Genomic DNA, 20,275 nt, shown 5'->3' with positions numbered 1-20,275 from the left:
TGTTGCATGTTTGAATTTCTTGGTGTGATGATGCATCATCATCATTATTATGCAATTATAGAAGGAAGAGATAGGAAAATGTGAAGGAATATTAATACCATCTTATTGCCTTTTAAGTTACAATTGAAATCGGCTTCAAAAAAATAAAAAAATAAAAAAAATAACAATTGAAATCCGAGATGAATTTGTATCTTATACTTACCTTTTTAATCCATGTTGAGGAAGGGCTCAGCCAATCATGACACTTCAAAAGAACATTTTCTCATTAAGGAAGTTTTAGGATAATTGGGGATAATGACACTAGCTTAAAATTCAATTACATGAAAGCAACTCTTTAATTAGGTTCTAATACTTTTTATTTTTTTAATGAAGTTTGTCTCTCATAAAAAAAAAAAAAATATATATATATATATATATATATATAAATAAATAAATAAATTTAAAATACTTATTGATCCCCCAAGTTTTGGTTCTTTGTTATTTTGGTCCATTAAGTATAAAACCTTGCAACGAACATCTCTTACTTTAAAATCGTTGTCAATGTTATCTTCTTGTCAAGATCTAATCATGGTTAATTGATTTTAACTGAATGATCACACATTTGACAACCATTTCAAAGTTGAGGGTATTAATTACTAGTTTAGGCTGTGTTTGGTTCGCGTAAAATCATTTTCCGGAAAATATGCTATTTTCCAGAAAGGAAAACGTTTTCATGTGTTTGGCTGTCACAAAATTCATTTTACGGAAAATTAATTTTGGTGTTTGGTTCGTTTAATCAGTTTACCAAAAAATACATCAAATCCGGCGAAACGCTCGTCCGACGAGCGGCGCTCGTCGATCGACGATCGCGATGGACGAGCGCGCTCGTCGATCGACGAACGCGCTCGTCGATCGCGCTCGTCGATCGACGAACGCGCTCGTCGATCGCGCTCGTCGATCGACGAGAGACGAGCGCGCTCGTCGATCGCGTTGCTCGATCGTCAGACGAGCGGCGCGATCGTCGATTGCGCCGCTCGTCGGCGCGATCGTCCCTCTCTCTCTCTGATCTGGGCTCTCTCTTCTCTCTCTCTCTTTTTCCGGAAGTCAATTGAAGTGAAAATGAAGACAGAAATCATTTTCCGTGGTCAAGGCTGAAAATTTCGGTCAACAGGAAATCAATTTCCGGAAAATAATATTTTCCGTGACAGCCAAACACAGAATTTTCCGGAAATTGATTTCCGGAATTGGTTTGAAGTCGATTCAAACGCACCCTTAGCTTCAAACCATTAGAGCTATATTCCTCTAACCCACTATATGGCAATTAAAAAAATCTATATGTAGTTTTAGTCACTTGAATTTTTAAATGAATCATATGAGATGTTTAAATACACATAAATAGTTTTTAAAAATATATAAACAGTTTTTTAAATTGTCACATGATGGATTTGAAGAGATAACTCCAACTTGGAGCTAAATTAATAATTAATACCTTCAATGTTAGAATACTTATCCATGTGATCATTCGATTAAAATCAATTAACCATGAGAAGTTAAATGTCACATGGATAATTTTTATACAATTATGATATATGAGAAACCCAAATAATAATGATGGAAAAGCTATAGGGACCAAGAGATAATCTAGCCATTTAATAATTACTTATGAAAAAGAAAAGGATGATTTTTTTTGCGTTTTTTTTAATAATTTAATAATTGAGGTGAAACTATTTGAACCTAAGATATTATCGTCTAAAGATCGAGAGGTACTAGTTATTGGCAAAAGATGACCTTTCTAAGTTTTAAGTACCACATTAATATTCAGTTTGGAAGGGTCAATATCATTTTGGGTCGAACTAGCAACATAGGAGCTAACCCAGAAAACCCTTTTTTTTTTATTTTTTTTTTTTATTTGTACCGATCTAAGTTATCTACTCCAGTAGCCATGCAACAACCACAAAAGGATACTATACGCTCAATCCCACCATTGACATGAATACCTCTCCTATATACATTAACTTTAACCTCCATATATGAACTATCATTATCAATCCAAAAAAAGAAAAGAAAGAACCTTCTCATCACCTAAAACAATAAAATCAATATTAATCCTACACATCTCACACCAATTTAATACCTTCTTAGCTCAAATAGGGGGTGGGGGGAGAGAGAGAGGAATTGGAAACACTTAAAAAAGAAAAAAAGTACCGAACACTTGCTTGGAGTTGAATGGAACTGATTGAACAAATTGCACATGTTGTATATCCCTGATCCTTTTCAATCTAATTTGACCAGCTGTATGTAAAATGCTTTACCTAGTCATCAAATGTAGAAATGTTAATTAGCATTCATGTTCATGTCAAACGACTACAATGTTCATGTTCCTACAAAACTGATTAGAATGATTTACACATTTTATGAAAGTAAATTTTATAGACGGAACTTTCAGTATTAAGGTTTAAAAGATAAATAAACATATAAAGAAAATGCTGTTAGTGTGTTAGTTGACATTTAAGTCAGGGAAACGGATGTTATTCAAAATTTCATTCTTTTAGGAGGACCTTGATCAATAATGGGATCAACTGGAGGAGGTTGTACTTCTCCAGATTGCTGCACTTCGGGTGCTTTCTCTGTGTCTGCACTGGCAGGAGGAACATAACCTTCTGGAGCTGGTGGTGGCGGAGGAGCTGGTGGTGGCAGAGGTACAAATGTTTGACAAGCAATTAAATTTACATTCCTTGAAAATATATCTGACTTCTAACCAAACTGAGACCTAACTTATCCAATTGTAAGAATCATAATCCCACAATCATAGTATTGCATTATTAGATTCTGCTTCCATATATAGCTATAGTTTTGTCAGGATTTCAATTAGCCAATGGAAAAAAGTTAACGGGAAAAATGATTCTTCCCATAATAAAAGATAAGAAGTATGCAAATGCCTTGATGGTTACATTTACCACTGACTCAAATACACTGTAATGCAAAGGCTATTCAATTGAATTGATTTCAAGCATAGATTTGAAATAGTCACAAGTATCTCAGCTATCTAATCATTTCACTTCTATGGTAATGCCCACCAACACCCCCCCCTCTTCCCACAAAAAGTAAATAAATAAATAAATAAATAAAACTTCAGTGAATAACATGGAGGAAAATTTCTAGAGATATACAGAATTTACCTTTCGTTGCAAGGATGCAAGTATATGATCTATTCGCTTAACTTCCTTAAATCAATTGTCTCTTTAGCAACCTTTGATTCCAAGGCTACACTCTCATCAACATCAACTGCATCAGGAAGGACAACAAACAAATCAACATGATAAGAAAAAGATAATTAACACAAATTTAAAAGAGAAAAGACCACAATTAAATCATATGGTAATTGTATAAATGCACATGTTCCTATGCACATAGAGAGACAGAGAGAGATTGATGGCAAAAGACTTCCTCTTCTTCTATTAGATGTAATAAAAATGTATTTAAAAAAGAGTAAAAGGGCTTTGCCGCCTAGGGCACTGGAGTTCAAACAAAACCCTTCTAACATTTGAAGAATTGAAGTTTTGAAAAAAAAAAAAAAAAAATCATCATTTATAGAATTATCAAGGCTGGATATCTGTTATCTTTGATATCATAATACAACCAAGCCAGCCACCCATGCTTTAGACACAAGATTGCCAAGATTCTAACCAAGGCTGTTTAATTTCAGCCCCTTTTTTTGCACTTTTCAATTAAATTTTATTACTTATCTAACAAGATTATTAGAAGGTAAGACAATAAAAGGTGAAATAAGAAATGAATCAACATAGACACCAGATACTGCACCAATCAGACAGGAGAATGTTGGACACATGTTTGAGCCAGTACAGGTAAAAATCAATGATTACACCGTCAAAATATTAAAGTTAGATGTGCAATCAGGAGGGGTTAAGACCAAACGACCTATAACTAAACAACGAAGGCCCTAAATTGAAAGGCTTTGTTGAGTTTGTTCATTAGTGACTATTCCTCTATAAATCTCTCAATCCATAAGGAACTTGCAATAACACAACCAAGATTCTCATATTCATTATAACAAATCTCAATAATGAAACATGAGGTAAAGCTGTAATGATTACCATAATTAAGCGATACTTGAAACTATCAAACAGTGATCTATAACGAAAATATTAGTTGCAAAATCAGAGGTTCAGTTCCCAAAATTCAGGCCCTAGCCCAACTGTTACATAAAAGTAAGTAAATACGAGTTAATTAGAGAATTGTTTGTTTCAAATGTTTTCAATCAGTCCTACTCTTCTTCTCCCCAGTGCCCCAACATCCAGCAAAATCAGGGATCAAAGGTACAACTTGACAACACCAAGATCTATTGCTTACTTAAAATCCCCCAAGGCCATGTTATGAGAACATAGCGTATCCAAACAAGACATTTCTCTTTTAATCTGGAAAGATTATAGGGGTATTAGATACAATAAAAATTAACAACTCTTAGTAAGATTATGGGGGTATTAAACATATTTATTGCTTTCTACGAGGCCTTTCAACTTTGTACAGCTTAGTTGTAGGTATATTAGATAAAATAAAAATGAACAACTTTTAGTAACAATGTGAAAGCACATAAAAGGTCAAAAGCAATGCACATAAAAGAAGAAGAAGAAGATTCTTAACAGTTTAAGCAATGCACCTCCAAAAACCAAGATCTTATACTAACACAAAAGGTCAAAAGCACATACGCCATCCCAAGATGAATTTTCTTTTTGAAAAAGACACTATAGATAAACAATAGGTCAATAAATGCATTGAGTTAAACTTTGGCTTTTACAGTAATGTCCTTCTTTGATATCTAATGTAAACAACTTTTTTTTTTTTTTTTTGGAATCAAGGAGTGGCAAGAATTTAAAATTTACTTATACCTTTGATAATTGAAAATAATTTTGGCAAAAACAAACAAGGAGAAATGTCCATTTTGGAGGCAGGGAACATGATGAAAAGAAGCAAAGTATGTAACAAGCAGTTACCATATCCAATCTTCTCCAACTTTGAAGCAGCAATAGTAAAAGCTTTGGATATATGATAAAGAGACCGGCTCTGCAACAGAGTACATAATCAATATCATATGAAGGTTATTTTTCTAAAATTAAAATAAAAAACTATGAAGAATATTTTCAATGCAGTCTTTCTAGTATTATAAGCAGGATGTAAACATCCAATATTCTGCTGTATCACTATCTGGCCTCTGCAATGACATTTACTACATATTCTACAATAACAAATAGTGACAATTTTTTTTTTTTTGGTAAGTACGCACCCAATGGGTCTTTAACCCATAACCTTTCCCTCCATCCATTATTACAAGTGAGGGTAGTGCCAGTTGAGCTATAGCTCATCGGGAGAAGAGTGACTAACTTTGGCTTCCATATGTCCAGCGCATACCCTAAGTATGAATTTGAAATCTTTTGCTCTTAGGAAACTGAGATTTTCATCATATCCCAAAAGTTACCAATGTATATTTTATTCAAATTAGTGCTGACATACTAACATTGTCTATAGTTTCAAGAATATCAGTGAGCAAAGAGATGTTTAAAAAAGAAAAAGAAAAAGGAACTTACAATTCGAGCAGCAAAAACATTACAAAGCTGCGGCGCTTGGTAAATTGAACCATCCAAAATATAGTAAGTCAGCATTGGTGTAACTTTTTCAGGACCATCCCTCTTTTGCTTGCGGATGACAAATAAATGGGGCTCCATAACTTCATACTGTCATTTTTCTGTTCAATAAAAACAATAACAATCTTTAACTGTGCCATACTTTAAACAGTTGGGGCTGGCCTGCCACATGAACCAAAATCTTTAATATTGCCTTTAAAATGGGATCTCCATAAGTTCAAAAAGTTACTATCACCTCACATAAAAATAACTGAAAAACAACAGAAGTTTTTGGTTACTCATGCTAACCACCATTATATTAAAGGAGGAAGATTAGTTTTCTGCTATATGAAAGTAGTTGAAGCTCTTCCTAGAAGACTAATATAACCTTAAGGGTGATTAGTAATGTATCAAATTGTAATTTACACGTGTACATGAGTCAGTTAGTTTGCTGTATAAATATTGGAACAGAGCTTTGTATCATTTGGTTAAGCTCAATGCAAAAGATCAGTTTCTAGATATTTTCTTCTCTAAGATTTCTCTCTAGATTTTTTTTATATGGTATCAGAGGTTGCATTAAGCCTCACCTCTTAGTGTCAATATCTTCTTCATTCTCAAGCTATTTCCTTGGCATCCGATGCTAATCCCAACACCAACAATTTGAATGCAAATTCTATTTCCAATCTCAATTCTAGTTCTGCTTCAGGAACAACCAGAGATGATTCTACCAATCCTTATCTGCTTCAAAGTGGAGATAATCCAGGAAATGTCTTGGGTTCTCAGCTTTTGATTGGTGACAATTATCCTACCTGGAGCAGAATAATGCTTTTAACACTAACCATTGGATTCAAGTGTTCCAAACTTCTGGGCTTGGAGAAGATGCAACAATTTGGTGCTGTCATGGATCTTGATCTCAATTTCCAAAGAGATTGGCAACAGTGAAATTTATGCAAGCACAGCTTGCGAAGTGTGGCTAGATCTGAAGGATAGGTTCACTCAGAAGAACAGGCCAAGAATCTTTGAATTGAAGAAAGCCATTGCTTCCTTGAATCAGAAACAATCCTCAGTTAGTGCATAGTTCACAAACCTCAAGTCTCTTTGGGAAGAACTGGCTAGTTACCGTAATTTACCTATATGTCCATGTGGGGTTACAAAGGATATTCATGAAATTTTCCATCAAGAGTATGTTTTGCAATTCCTAATGGGATTGGATGATCTTATTAATGGGGCCTATGCCTACAATTAGCAAATTTTTCTCTCTTGTTCATCAAGAAGAGAAACAGAGAGCTGTTGGATTTCCAACCACTACTGTGTCAGTTGAGCCTGCAGCCTTGTTGAGCTAATCTGAGAACTATAATTCCAGATTTGAGAATTCTAATTCCAAGAATAATACCTCTGGAAAGTTTGAAAAACAAAGACAAACCTGGATGCACTCACCGTGGATTGAAAACCACACAGTAGACAAATACTAGAAACTCCATGGTTATCCACCAGGATTTTGTAGCAAAGGTAGAAAATCTTGGCAATCCTCACAGGTCAATCAAGTATCATCTATGCAGACTCGATCAAATGAGGCTGCTTCACAATTTGCATCTCCAAGGCAGTTTTCAGCACCAAGGTTATCTCAGAGTTCATGCCAAGAATTGATGGCCTTTCTGAATGCTCAAGCCAAAATTGGTAACTTTCAACCTGAGAATTCTTCCACATCTGCCAATCTTGTTAATCAAGTCTCCACTGAAGGCTATAATCCTTTTCTGCACATGTCAGGTATTCCAAAAAATTTGAACACTCAGTTTTCTCTACTACATTTTCCCAGCATTCGCTCATGTCTGCTAATGATTGGATTTTGGATACAGGTGCAATAGATCATATGGTCAATTCCATGTCCCTTTTCACTACTGTCAGTTCAGTTTCTCACCTTAGTGTTAAACTACCAAATGGTCAAACTGCTGTAGTCACTCATATAGGGACTATCCATATTACATCTACCTTGACTTTAACCAATGTTCTTTGCATTCCTTCTTTTTCATTCAATCTAATTTCTGTTTCATAAATTGACCAAGACCTTGTCTTGTTGCCATATATTTTTGGACACATTATGTTTCATTCAGGACCTGCAAAATTGGAAAAAAAAAAAAAAAAGATTGGATTGGGTAAAGAAAAGGGAAGCTTATATGTTTTGGAAATTCATTCAAAAATCCTTCAATTTCCTTTGCCCAAGACATGCTTATCTTCCAATGTTCCTGCACACTCCTTGAAATCTTCTGCCAATGTTTCTTCTTAGTCCTTTTCTGCTTTTTCCAATAAGCCATCTGTATGTAAACATTGGCATTCAAGGTTGGGACAACCTTTCTGGTCTCATCTAGTTTTTTTTATCTTTCACTGTACCTCAGTTGAATGCTGTTAATAATGCTGGTCTTGTATGCGATATATGTCCTTTGGCCAAGTGAAACAGACTCCCATTTCCTAATGTAAAACATTTGTGCAAATTCCCTTTTGATTTTATACATATTGATACTTGGGGTCCTTTTTCAGTTCCCACATTAGCTGGTTTTCGATATATCTTGACTATTGTTGATGATTGCACTAGAACAATATGGGTTTATTTGATGAAGCATAATTTTGACGCTAAATTTCTGTTAGAGACATTTTTTACAATGGTTGAAACTCAATTTCATTGCAAAATTAAGTCTCTTAGATCAGACAATGCACCTGAGTTTGAACTCAAAACCTTTTTGGCTCCTCAAGGAACCCTTCATCAACATAGCTGTGTTGGTACCCCACAACAAAACTCTGTTGTGGAAAGAAAACACCAACATCTTCTTGCAGTAGCTAGAGCTCTCAAGTTTGAGTCCAACATTCCCATTCATTTTTGGGTGGACTGTGATCTTACTTCTGTGCCTCTCATCAACAGAAGTCCTTCACCATTACTCAACAATAGAAGTCCCTATGAACCTCTTTTCCAACCATCCCATCCTACTCTCATTTAAAGGTTTTTGGCTGCCTTTGTTTTGCATCTACTCTTCCTAATCATAGACTGAAATTTGATCCTATAGCTAACACTTGTGTATTTATTGGATACCCTTTTGGTGTTAAAGGTTACAAATTACTTGACCTTTCCACCAATACAACTCGTCTCTAGAGATTTTATTTTTCACGAACATATATTCCCTCAGTCCTATGTTTCTCCTTCAAAAAGTCTATTCTATGCCTTTAGTTCAGGATATATTCAGTTTTCCCTTGGCTTCATTTCTGTCATCCAATTCTGCAGACATTTCTTTAGACGTTCCTGCAGTTTCTGATCTTGATCTTGCAGCTCCCATTCCTGATACTAATCATAGCACTGATATTCTCTCATTTATACCACATGCATCGCCTGCACAACCTGAACCTTTAATCCACCTGAACCATCTGCCCAACCCGACCAACCTGTTCTTAGAAGATCTATTAGATCTCACACAGCTCCCACATATCTCCAAGATTACCACTGTGACCTGGCTACAAATCCAACTACTGTGGTTCCAAATGAAACTCAATCCTATCCTATCTCCCATTATCTTTCCTACTCCAAACTCTCACAATCCTATAAAGCCTTTACTGTAGCTCTCTCTTCCCAAACTAAACCAGCAACTTACCATCATGCTATTCAGTCTTCTCATTGGGGAGAGGGTATGGATGCTGAAATCTCAGCTTTGCAATCCAATAATACTTGGGTTCTCACTCCCCTTCCCCACAAACAACCTATAGGTTCAAAGTGGGTTTACAAAACCAAATACAATGCAGATGGTAGTATTGAAAGATATAAGACAACACTTGTTGCCAAGGGTTTCACCCAACAAGAAGGCCTTGGCTACCTTGAGACCTTCTCACCAGTGGCTAAGTTTGTGACTGTGAGGACCATTTTGGCCTTGGATGCAATTAAAAATTGGCACCTCATTCAATTAGATGTCAACAATGCATTTCTCCATGTAGATTGACAAAATCATTCTATGGGTTGAAGCAAGCGAGCAGGAAATTGTTTGCCAAACTCACCGCCGCCATACTAACTCGGGGGATTCACTCTGTCCAAATCTGATTATTCATTGTTTACAAAGAATCAAAATGGCACCTTTCTTGCTATCCTAGTATATGTGGATGTCATATTGGTGGCAAGCAATAATTTGGTGGCTGTAAAACAGTTAAGAGTTTTCTTCATGATCAATTTAAGTTGAAGGATCTTTTTTTTTTTTTGAAAGTAAGAATGATATATGTATGAAAGACTACTCTATGCACGAAAAGCACAAAGCAAACCCAAAAATTACAAGAAGGAAAAAAAAAAATAGAGAAAATACATAAAAGAAAACCAAGCAACAGATTAATTACAAAAGAGAAAGAGAGCTAAGAAAAGAAGGGAGAGAATAATTAGTTGTGAGTCCCCAAGCCCAAGACTAATCAAAAAGAGTTTCACTAAAAGAAGCAAATATCTGATCACCGAAACTATCCAAATCCTCAAAGTCCGCCAATTCCGTTCCTTCCAAAAACATCATAGTATGCACAACGGAACTAAATTCCATATCTGAGATGAATGCTTCCCCAACCAATTCCACCAGCCAAAAAGCAAATCTGGAATTGATCTAGGTATGACACACGACAATCCAAAAGTTATAAAAACAAAGCTCCACAACCGATAAGCTATCTCACAATGAAGAAGTAAGTGGTCCACCGTCTCCCCACAGTGTCGACACATAATGCACCAGTCCACAAAATCTAAGCCCCTCAATCTCAAGTTATCATCCATTAGGATCTTATTCCAAGCTGCACACCAAACGAAAAAAGAAACACTCCTATGAACCTTAACTCTCCATATACCTTTCCAAGGAAAGACAACTGACGGAGAATCCCGCAATTTGTTATAATATGATCGGATGTCAAAATTTCCATTAGACTTCAACTTCCATCTCGTCCGGTCCCCCACATCCATTGGAGTATTGGCTCCCAAGATATGAAGAAAATGCAGCCCTTCATCCATCTCCCAATCATTAAATTTCTGAATAAAACGAACATCCCAAATTCTTCTATCCTCCGCCCCCTACCTTGACAAAGAAGCTTCTACACAGGTCTCCTTGTCAATAGCAATACTATATAGCCATGGGAAAGCCAATTGGAAAGGTTGATCTCCATACCACCTATCTTGCCAAAATCTCACTCTATTCCCCAATCCAACAACAAACTTAGCATTTTTGCTAAAATCCTCCCAGCCCATATGAATACCTCTCCACAAACCACACTTATGAACTACCCTACCTAGCTTATAAGTCCATCCTCCCCCCCCCCCCCCCCAAAAAAAAAAAAAAAAAAAAACACTCTTCCCCAAACTTTGAAGCTACCACCCTCCTCCACAGCCGATTCTCCTCTTAAACCACCATAGCCATTTCCCCAATAAGGCCTTATTGAAAGTAGTAAGTTTCCTTATACCTAAAACACTGTTGGCTATAATCACACAAACTTTATCCCATCTTACCAAATGAGTCTTGCTATCACCCCATAGAAAATCCCTTTACAACTTTTCAATTCTATTAGGCACATAAGTAGAAATGGTGAATAGCGATAAAAATAGGTAGAAAGACTAGATAATGTACTCTTGAGTAGCGTCAATCTACCCCCCTTGGACAAATACAACTTCTTCCACCCAACCAACTTAAGCTCAATTTTTTCCAAGATAAGATTCCAAATTGAAGGAGAGTTATGCGAAGCCCCCAACGGCATGCCAAGATAAGACATAGGCAAAGTTCCAACTCTGCAACCCAAAATTTCAGCCAAAGCATGCACATCATCTACCTCCCCTTTTGGAACCATTTCACTCTTCTGCACATTGACCTTCAAACCTATCACAGCCTGAAAACAAAGTAACAACAACCGAATATGAAGAATTTGCTCCACATCTTAATCACAAAATAGACTAGTATCATTTGCAAATAATAGATGTGAAACACATTTCCCACCACCCCTCCTGCCCTTAACTTTAAAACCATGGAATAAGCCAACTCCCTCCACTCTTCTCAACATCCTACTGAAAACCTCTATCATAATAAAAAACAGCATAGGAGATAGCGGATCCCCTTGTCTTAAACCCCTTGAGCTACCAAAAAAATCAACTAAAGACCTATTAATCAAAACAAAAAACTGAACTGTGGATATACAAGTGTGAATCCACTTACACCACTTCACCCCAAATCCCATTTTATTCAACAAATCCAAAAAAGCCTCCCAATTCACATTATCGTAGGCTTTCTCAATATCAAATTTACATATGACCCCAAGCATCCGACTCATCCGACTCTTCACTCAGCTATCAATACATTCATTCGCAATAAGAACCGAATCAAGGATTTGTCTCCCACCCACAAAGCTATTCTGAGTCTCAAAGATCAACTGATCTAAAACCATTCTCAGACAATTTGCCAAAACCTTAGCCAAGATTTTATACGCACTCCCCACCAAGCTAATAGGCCGGAAATCTCTAATATTAGAGGCATCATTCTTTTTTGGAATTAAAGCAATGAAAGTAACATTAAGAGATTTTTCAAACTTAAAATGTTGAAAAAACACTTTAAAGACTACTAAGATATCTTTCTCCACTACTCTCCAACAATGACGATAAAAAGCCATAGTAAACCCATCTGAACCTGGAGCTTTGTCCCATTCCAAGTCTCTTACAACTTGAAAAATCTCCTCTCTCAAACTTCCTTTCAAGCCAAACCCTCTCCATATCCCCAATACAATCAAATTCCAAACCCTCCACAAAAGACCTCCACCCCTAAGACTCCTTATACAAATTTTTATAAAACTGTACTACCTGAGCAGTTACCTCGGATTCCTCCTCAAAAACCACCCATCTACCTCCAAGACCCTCAGATGATTATACCTTCTATGGGAGTTTGCCATCTTATGGAAGAAGTTGGTGTTATTATCCCCTTCCTTAATACATAACATCCTAGATTTTTGTCTTTAGAAAATTTCTTCCAAAGAGAGAAGATGCTCCACCTGGGGCCTCAAATCTACCCTATAAAATTTATCCCCATCAGTGAACCCAAGCTCCTCTTCCTTAGCATCTAAAATTTTCAACTCCTCCAGCAATTGTTTCTTTTGACGATCTATATTACCAAACTCTCTAAGATTCCACTGAATTATGTCCTCTTTCAATGCCTTTAATTTCTTGGAAAGCAAAAAACTAGGTGTACCTACAAATGAATGCTGATTTCACAAGAATTGAACTCTATCCACAAACCTATCTGTCTTCAACCACATGTTTCCAAACCTAAAAGGACTCTTCGCCCTCACCATTCCCCTTGCCTCCAAAAGAATTGGACTATGATCTAAAATGAGACGAGTTAAAATCCTTTGAATAACATCCAAGTAGTGTTCCTCCCAATCATGAGTGATCAAAGCTCTATCAATCTTAGACATTGATGGTTGATCTGTACCACTAGACCAAGTATAGCTACCTCCTTCCAACGGCAAGTCAATCAAATTAAGGTCCTCAATAAATTCAGAGAATCTTTCCATAGCCAGAGTTAGAAGTGTCCCACCCAAACATTCACTTGGAAACCGTACAATATTAAAGTCTCCAAAACAACACCACGGTATCCTCCAATATTGTTGAATATCGACCAACTAATCCCACGTGTCCCCTCTCATTGTTATCATTTGGGCCATAAACCCCTAAGCATGCCCATATAAAACCATCTACCACCCCTTGCCACTTAACCGATACTGAGAAAGAACCAACCATGGCCTCCATCTTTTCCAAAGCCCTCTTATCCCACATAATCAATACCCCACCAGTAGTCTGATCCACCTCCAAAGCAACCCAATCCACACACAAACAACTCCACAAACTACAAACCATTTGTCTATCCATCCTAGCAATCTTCGTCTCCTGTAAACATACTACGTCACACTTCCACTCCCATAACAAATTTTTCACTACCAAACGTTTCTGATGATCATTTAAACCTCTAACATTCCATGAAATCATTTTTAGCTTCATAACAACTAGAGTCTCCCAGCTACTGACAGAAGCACCAATTAAAAATTCTATCTCCCATCATAATTCACAGAAGAGACCAAATTTCTTAGCTCTCTTCTTCCCTTGTTCTTAAATTTAACAACTTTTTGATTACCACTGACTTCCCTATGTAACACATTGGCTGCCTCCATCTCAGATTCCAGCCTTTGTAAAAGAGCAATGCATAGTTTCTCATGACGGCTCATAGAAAGCCCATCCAATTTACTGAAACCAAGAATTCTGTGCTTCACCCATCCAAAAATATTCAACTTAGCCTCAAAACTCAAAACCTTAGACCCCCTCATGTTCTACCAAAGTAGTCAACCCATTTGGAGCAATAATCTTCAGAGAAGCACAATTTGAAAATTCCTCACTCTCACCAAAACCCACTGATAAATAAAACTATTGCATCTACCGCTAAAAAGAAAACCCCAAGTAGGCTAAGAGAATCTACATGAAACATTGCATTTGCCTCCCCACCCATATCTACCAAGCTTGAAAGACCAACTCTTAACAACCCCATAAGAAGATCAGAGAAAGAAGGGCTAACCAATCGCGACAACAAGATGAGGTTCGACAACCATAGAACTGTCGAAACCAATCCTCCATTCATCAACTTGAAGCCAAAAGCACAAATTCTATCACTGATGACACTCTCTACCTTCTTCTGAGGCTTCTTGAGATAGTGTGTCACCTTTTCCGACAATTCTATACTCACCGAAGACACCAAAGGACTCTCTTCATCCTTCTCGGCGTCACAACAAACTTTCCGAGGCTTAGCGGGTCAGTGTACCACTTGTGTCGGCGTCACAACACTCGTCGAAGACACTGAAAGGCTCTCTCTAGCCTTCTCAGCCTCATCACAATCCTTTTGAGGCATCACGATGCATCGCGCCACCTATATCGGCAAAACAATACTCAGCAAAGGCACTAAGAGACTCTTTCTAGCCTTCTCGGCCTCAACCCGTGACTTCTGTGGCATCATGAGACATCCAGCCACCAGTGCCGGCACCACAGAATTCGTCGAAGGCACCAAAGGGCTCTACCTAACCTTCTCGACACCAAGGGCAGAGAAACAAGGCCCTATGGAATCTTTGGAGCACTCCTCAAGCTCAAAAGAGTTTGGGCTTGTGGTACTTGGGCCTAAACTGGAAGTACTAAATGTCTGTTGGGCTAACAACTGGTTAGGGCCCAAACCCAACTTACACTTGCCAAGTTCTATAGAGGCCCGTGCTACCCATTTAAAAATTTTTACTCCCCCTTTAGTGCTATCCCAATCCTCATCAACCTCCACAATTAATACACTCCCTATCCAGCATGATCTCCTAACATCACTCCCCTTCCCATTTTCATTTGATTTTGAATTCGAACTGAAACTTAATGGGAATCGTTTCCTATTTTCTATCGGGATTTTCTCTCCTAAATTAGTATCCACATTAATGGACTAATCCCTCCTATCCCCTCCTCCCACCACTATCGTACCAGGCTTGCCCGCCAAAATATCCCCCACCTTAGCACCTGTAAGTTTTGGATTCATCGCCAGTAACCCCCTTGACTAATTTTGCCTCTTCTCCACAAACTCCTCTTGAATCATATTCTTATCTTTATCCTTGGTTGTAATATGTTGTGACTGAATCACATCCCTTGACTGCACCTGACCCTTCAATGTCTCGACAAAAGTCGGAGAGGGATGAAACCCTGACATTCTCCTCTGTGGCCGAGACCTGGCCTGAACAACCTAAAGCATATTGGTCAAGTTCCAACATCTTCCTCAATTCAAGCCCAAAGACCTTCCAACCATTTTGTGCTTTGCCTCCAGGGATTATGACAGACCTTTGACGCCCGCCAACTTTGAGTTCAGACACTAAAAGGAACTAACCAAAAGAGTTTGATCCCCACTGCAAAGTGTACGCAATATCTCCTTCCCTAAGCGTAAAAAACTGTTTGGGATTGATTCCAACCATAATGTGTTCTATATTCTTCATCAGCCATAACGCTGCATTCTTGCCCATGAATACAGACTTCATGAAGTGTTTGTCCCGTTCAAAAATACATAATGAGAAAAAATTTCCTCCTTCCTCAACCACCAATTGAAAAAGCTTAAATTCAATGAAAAAACTACGAATCCCACCCATACTGATCAAAGCGAGAAAAAGTTGTATGGAAAATTATCTAATTAATTTGAGGTAGCCGAGCCTCTCTTCACCATGATGATAGAGAAAAAGGGGAGTGTGTCTTGGTTCCTTAAAGTACTTTCTTGGATTGGAGGTGGCTAGATCTTCAAAAGGGATTTCATTGTGTCAAAGAAAATATACACTAGAGCTCATAGTAGAAGCAGGCGCATTTAGATCCAAAACATTGAAGACTCCAATGTAACAAAAGTGTAAACTCTCTAAGTAATTAGTATGAAGGTGAACTACTTAAGGATCCTTCCATGTATAGAAGAATTGTTGGTAAACTGCTATATCTCACTCTAACCAGACCTGATCTGAACTATAGTGTTCACTGGTTGAATCAGTTCATGGATAAGCCTAGGCTACCCCACTTACATGCCTATAGAGTTCTCAGTACCTTAAAGAGTGTCCAGGACAAGGAATCTTCTTTGATGCAAATTCAGCTTTACACATTAAGGCCTAAACTGATTCTGACTGGGCAAGCTGTCCAGACACAAGATAATCTCTTACTGGGTACTCTGTCTTCATTGGTAACTTTTTAGTTTCATGGAGAACAAAGAAACAACAAATCATTTAAATCTTCAGCTGAAGCTGAATATCGAGCAATGACAGCTACAGCTTGTGAAGTGATATGATTAAGAGACTTACAAATTCCACATCCACAATCTATCTTGCCGTACTGTGATAGTCAGACAGCATTACATATAGCTGCAAACCCAATATTTCATGAGAGAATGATGGGGACAAGGAAGAGCTCAAGGAAAAAGAAGATTAAATACACCAATATTCAAGAATTGTGGTCCAGTTTTGATGTTGGACCCTCTTAGCACCTTTGATAGGTCATTTTAGTTATTAGTATTGAGTCTTTTAGGTTGAGAAGCTGCTGGATCAGTTTTAATTAAGTTCTATTAGAATAAGGGCAATTTGGTAATTTCCAGAAATCTGGAATGGGCTGTCTTTGGCTGTACCAAAGGCCCATGAGTCTTATTTTATGTTTACATATTATTAAGTCTTTTATTTAATTATTATTAGTATTCCTATTCATTCTAGGAATAGGTTATTTAGAGTCCAAGAACTACAAAGAAAAGGATAAATATAGCGTCTAGTGTTTGCTTAGGAAGAACTAGGTGTGATTGCCTAGTGTTTTATTTATGTTATTTTCTGTTTATCCCCTATTTCAGCCCCACAACCATCAACATTCATTCTTTCTAACCTAAATTCTTAAACATCAATCTTTATTCAAAAATTCATCAAGAAACCTATTATAGTGCTGAACTTCTTAATGACCCTGCATCAGAGAACCAAGCATATTAAAGTGGATTGCCACTTTGTGAGAGAAAGAGTTCAAAGTGGTTTCATTAAAACCTTCCACATATCAACAAGATTTCAATTAGCAGACATATTTACTAAAGCCCTTGGAATATACAACAGTTTTCAAAGCTACTAAGCAAGATAGGTGTCATTTATATCTTCGCCCCATCTTTAGGGGTACGACAGTAGTTTAATGTATCATATTGTAATTTCCTATTTACACGTGTACATGAGTCGGTTAGTTTGCTGTATAAATATTGGAACAGAGCTTTGTATTCCTTTGGTTAAGCTTAATGCAAAAGATCAGTTTCTAGATATTTTCTTCTCCAAGTTTTCTCTGGATTTTTGATACATTAGCTATGAAATGGATTAAAATTATTTTTACTCACTTGAGCTCGTGGGCAGTTCTCCCCTTTGCCATCACTTTCAAAGTTCATTATCCTATTTCCAAATAAAAAAAGATCCGAGTCAATGAATTTCACAACCAAATTTTAAAACAATATTCTCAAAAATTGCCTTATTATCTTAAAACTCCAAAAGAAAGATTTCCCCTTGCATTTTACCCCTTTCCCTAATTCCATCCTAAATATCTAATCAAACACCATAAGAAGAACAAGGAAACAATTCAAAATCTATAACTTTTTATTCACCCGTTCATTCAACAACCAAATGGGCACCACTCAAAAACTTACATAACCTCACAGACCCCAAAATCAAAACCGCAACAAAATTCTAAACTACACTTCCACCAAATCAAAGTATCCAAATTTATCACATTTTCTTGCTCCCTTTACTCAGCAACCAAATGAGCAACACTCAAAACTTCAAAAAAATACAAAAAGCAAAGCAAACCCATGTGCCAAAATACCCCAGCAAAGCTTCTAAAACTACAAATCCAACCAAATCAAACACATACCCACAATTACAAATTGGACAAAAAGTAGAAATAAACTCATAAAGTTGGCCACTTACGAGAGGTGAGACAGGTCGAGTGGGTGAATGGAGCGCATGCGGAGTTGCTCATTATTGCAAGTCCAGTCGTAGAATGGTGAGAGAGCAAAGTAATCGAACACCAAGTTTCGGTCCAGAGGGTTAGTGTTGAGCCACAACTGGTCCTTGAAGCATACATGTCTGTCCCCGGTGCCGGAGCCACCGCCGTTAGAACCTCCGGGTTCATTGCCGGACCACCAGCCACCGGCAGCGTCGCCATGGTAATATATTAGTCCCACTCGTAGGGTTCTCTCTCAGTAGTTTGAGGAGCTTTGGTTCGACTGAAGAGAAACTGAGAGAAAGTGGGAAACAGAGAAAACCCATCTGTAATTAGGCAAAAATGGCCCATTAGCATTAATTTTTGAAATATTTAGCTGTTTCGGAAATAAAGAGCGAAATGCCACTTGTTCCGAAAACGCCGCTATAGGGCCCGAAAACGTCACTATAGGGCTTAAAAAACGCCACTATAGGGCCCTTTGAACCTGTTATGGGGACTTATAAAAAAAATTTTGCAGGAAAACGCCGCTATAGGGCCCAAAAACGTCACTATAGGGCTTAAAAACGCCACTATAGGGCCCCTTGAAACTGTTATGGGACTTCAAAAAAATTTTGCAGGAAAACGCCGCTATAGGGACCAAAAACGTCACTATAGGGCTTAAAAACGCCACTATAGGGCCCCTTGAACCTGTTATGGGACTTATAAAAAAAATTTTCAGGAAAACGCCGCTATAGGCCCGAAAAAGTGGTAGATTGCTATATGGTTCAGAAACAGTGTTTCTGAGCAAATTATTTCCAAAATTGATGGTAATGGGCCATTTTTGCCTCTGTAATTATGTAAGAAAAAGTGCTTGAACTCAAGTGGGCTTGAATTCGGCCCAAGAACATTGTGAAGTGTAAACTATTGCGAAATCTTCATTAACCAAAGTTGGCCCTCAAGCTTTCGAGATAGTGGATGTATTTGCGGGTACCTCGGAAAGTGAGCACGGAGGAAGATTTACGTTTGGGCTATGAAAATTCTTTGTTGGGGTTTTTTTTTTTTTTTTTTTTTGATTACTAATTACTAGCTAAAGATTGGATTTTTAGTAGTTCTTCTCTTTACTTTAGTAATAAATTTCAATTTTTTTAAAAAAAATAATTTTTATTAGTTGCTTTGGATTTTTATTATTTTATTACATTTTGTTTTAAGTTTATGCAATTTCAGATTTTAAAGAATTTCTTTTAATTATTTAAAACTTTTTAGGCTATTAAATTTGACGTAGAATAGTCAATAACATGCATCATGATTTGATTGGATCAAATAATACACATGACATGGTAATGTGTCACTTCAAAAAAATTATCAACATTTTTCTAGCAAATGAACTAAAAAAAAAATTATATTTAATTTTAGAAAATAAATCCATATTTTGAAATTTCAAAGTGTAATATTATAACAAATATATATATATATATATATTGATAAGTTCAAGTTATACATGATGTAACTCCATAAAAGCTACACATTTTTTAAGCCATAGATTTCTAAGAGATCTAATTATTGAAAAAATATCATTAAATGTTAATACTTTCTATCTTATTATCTAATTAATACTCGCATTTTTTTTCCCTCTCCTTATTTATTACCTTCCACTTGATTAAAGGGCACTACCATTTTCAATAACCTACAAACCTTACATTTACTAGCACCCCATCATAGCCAACCTCCCACATCTCCGCAAAGAAGCTATTGAACAGGTACTCTATAGAAAATGTTGGTTGGACTTTCTGCTTCACATTCCAATTAATAAAGAACTGGTCGTGGTAATAATAATGTCCACACGTGCGCGCGCACACACACATATATATAAAATTTTCATTAAAATATCAACCAAATGATGACTAACTATTACCTTTACATAATAGTTTTGATTACGAACTATAATTTAAAGGCGAAGGAAAAATATATATTAAACATAGTAATCTATGAACTATCAAATTACTGATTCATGTGACAAAATAAATTAAACATAGATACAATAGAATAAAATAGTTCATATCTACGACAAAGTCTAGAAACGTGGAGATAGAGAACAACTAAAAGCAATAGTTGTGTTATTCAACAAAGCCAGCAGCAGTGGCTTTTTTTTTTTGTTGCT

General features: G+C 36.8%; 1 protein-coding gene across 4 annotated transcripts; it reads right to left on the bottom strand.

Moving 5' to 3' along the window:
• Window positions 1–1,821: 1,821 nt before the first annotated feature.
• Window positions 1,822–18,469, bottom strand: LOC115991787 (mediator of RNA polymerase II transcription subunit 6-like). 4 transcript variants are annotated; one of them, XR_004092335.1, is made up of 7 exons: window positions 18,123–18,469; window positions 17,540–17,591; window positions 16,488–16,547; window positions 5,583–5,740; window positions 4,992–5,061; window positions 3,159–3,264; window positions 1,822–2,291 (listed from the first exon to the last, which is right to left on the bottom strand). XR_004092335.1 is itself a non-coding variant. In XM_031115707.1 (5 exons), the coding sequence occupies exons 3-5, from the start codon at window positions 5,718–5,720 to the stop codon at window positions 3,188–3,190; spliced, it is 285 nt and encodes a 94-aa protein (XP_030971567.1). In that variant the 5' UTR covers window positions 5,721–5,740; window positions 17,540–17,591; window positions 18,123–18,469; the 3' UTR covers window positions 3,102–3,187. The 4 variants fall into 4 exon arrangements, 1 of the variants encoding a protein (XP_030971567.1); XR_004092333.1 differs by lacking the exon at window positions 16,488–16,547; XR_004092334.1 differs by lacking the exons at window positions 1,822–2,291; window positions 16,488–16,547 and adding an exon at window positions 2,298–2,663.
• Window positions 18,470–20,275: the final 1,806 nt, after the last annotated feature.

This window comes from Quercus lobata, chromosome 5, assembly GCF_001633185.2.
Source record: "Quercus lobata isolate SW786 chromosome 5, ValleyOak3.0 Primary Assembly, whole genome shotgun sequence".
Classification (NCBI taxonomy): Eukaryota; Viridiplantae; Streptophyta; class Magnoliopsida; order Fagales; family Fagaceae; genus Quercus; species Quercus lobata.
This window is presented reverse-complemented; position numbering and strand designations above follow the sequence as displayed.

What these genes read in the sequence shown, in the direction of transcription:
- LOC115991787 (XM_031115707.1), bottom strand. Translation starts at nt 5,720, where the DNA reads ATGGAGCCCCATTTATTTGTCATCCGCAAGCAAAAGAGGGATGGTCCT. An exon ending in ATGTTTTTGCTGCTCGAATT is followed by an intron (nt 5,062 to 5,582) that starts GTAAGTTCCTTT and finishes ACTCTGTTGCAG; the next exon opens with AGCCGGTCTCTTTATCATAT. An exon ending in GTTGGAGAAGATTGGATATG is followed by an intron (nt 3,265 to 4,991) that starts GTAACTGCTTGT and finishes TTCCTGATGCAG; the next exon opens with TTGATGTTGATGAGAGTGTA.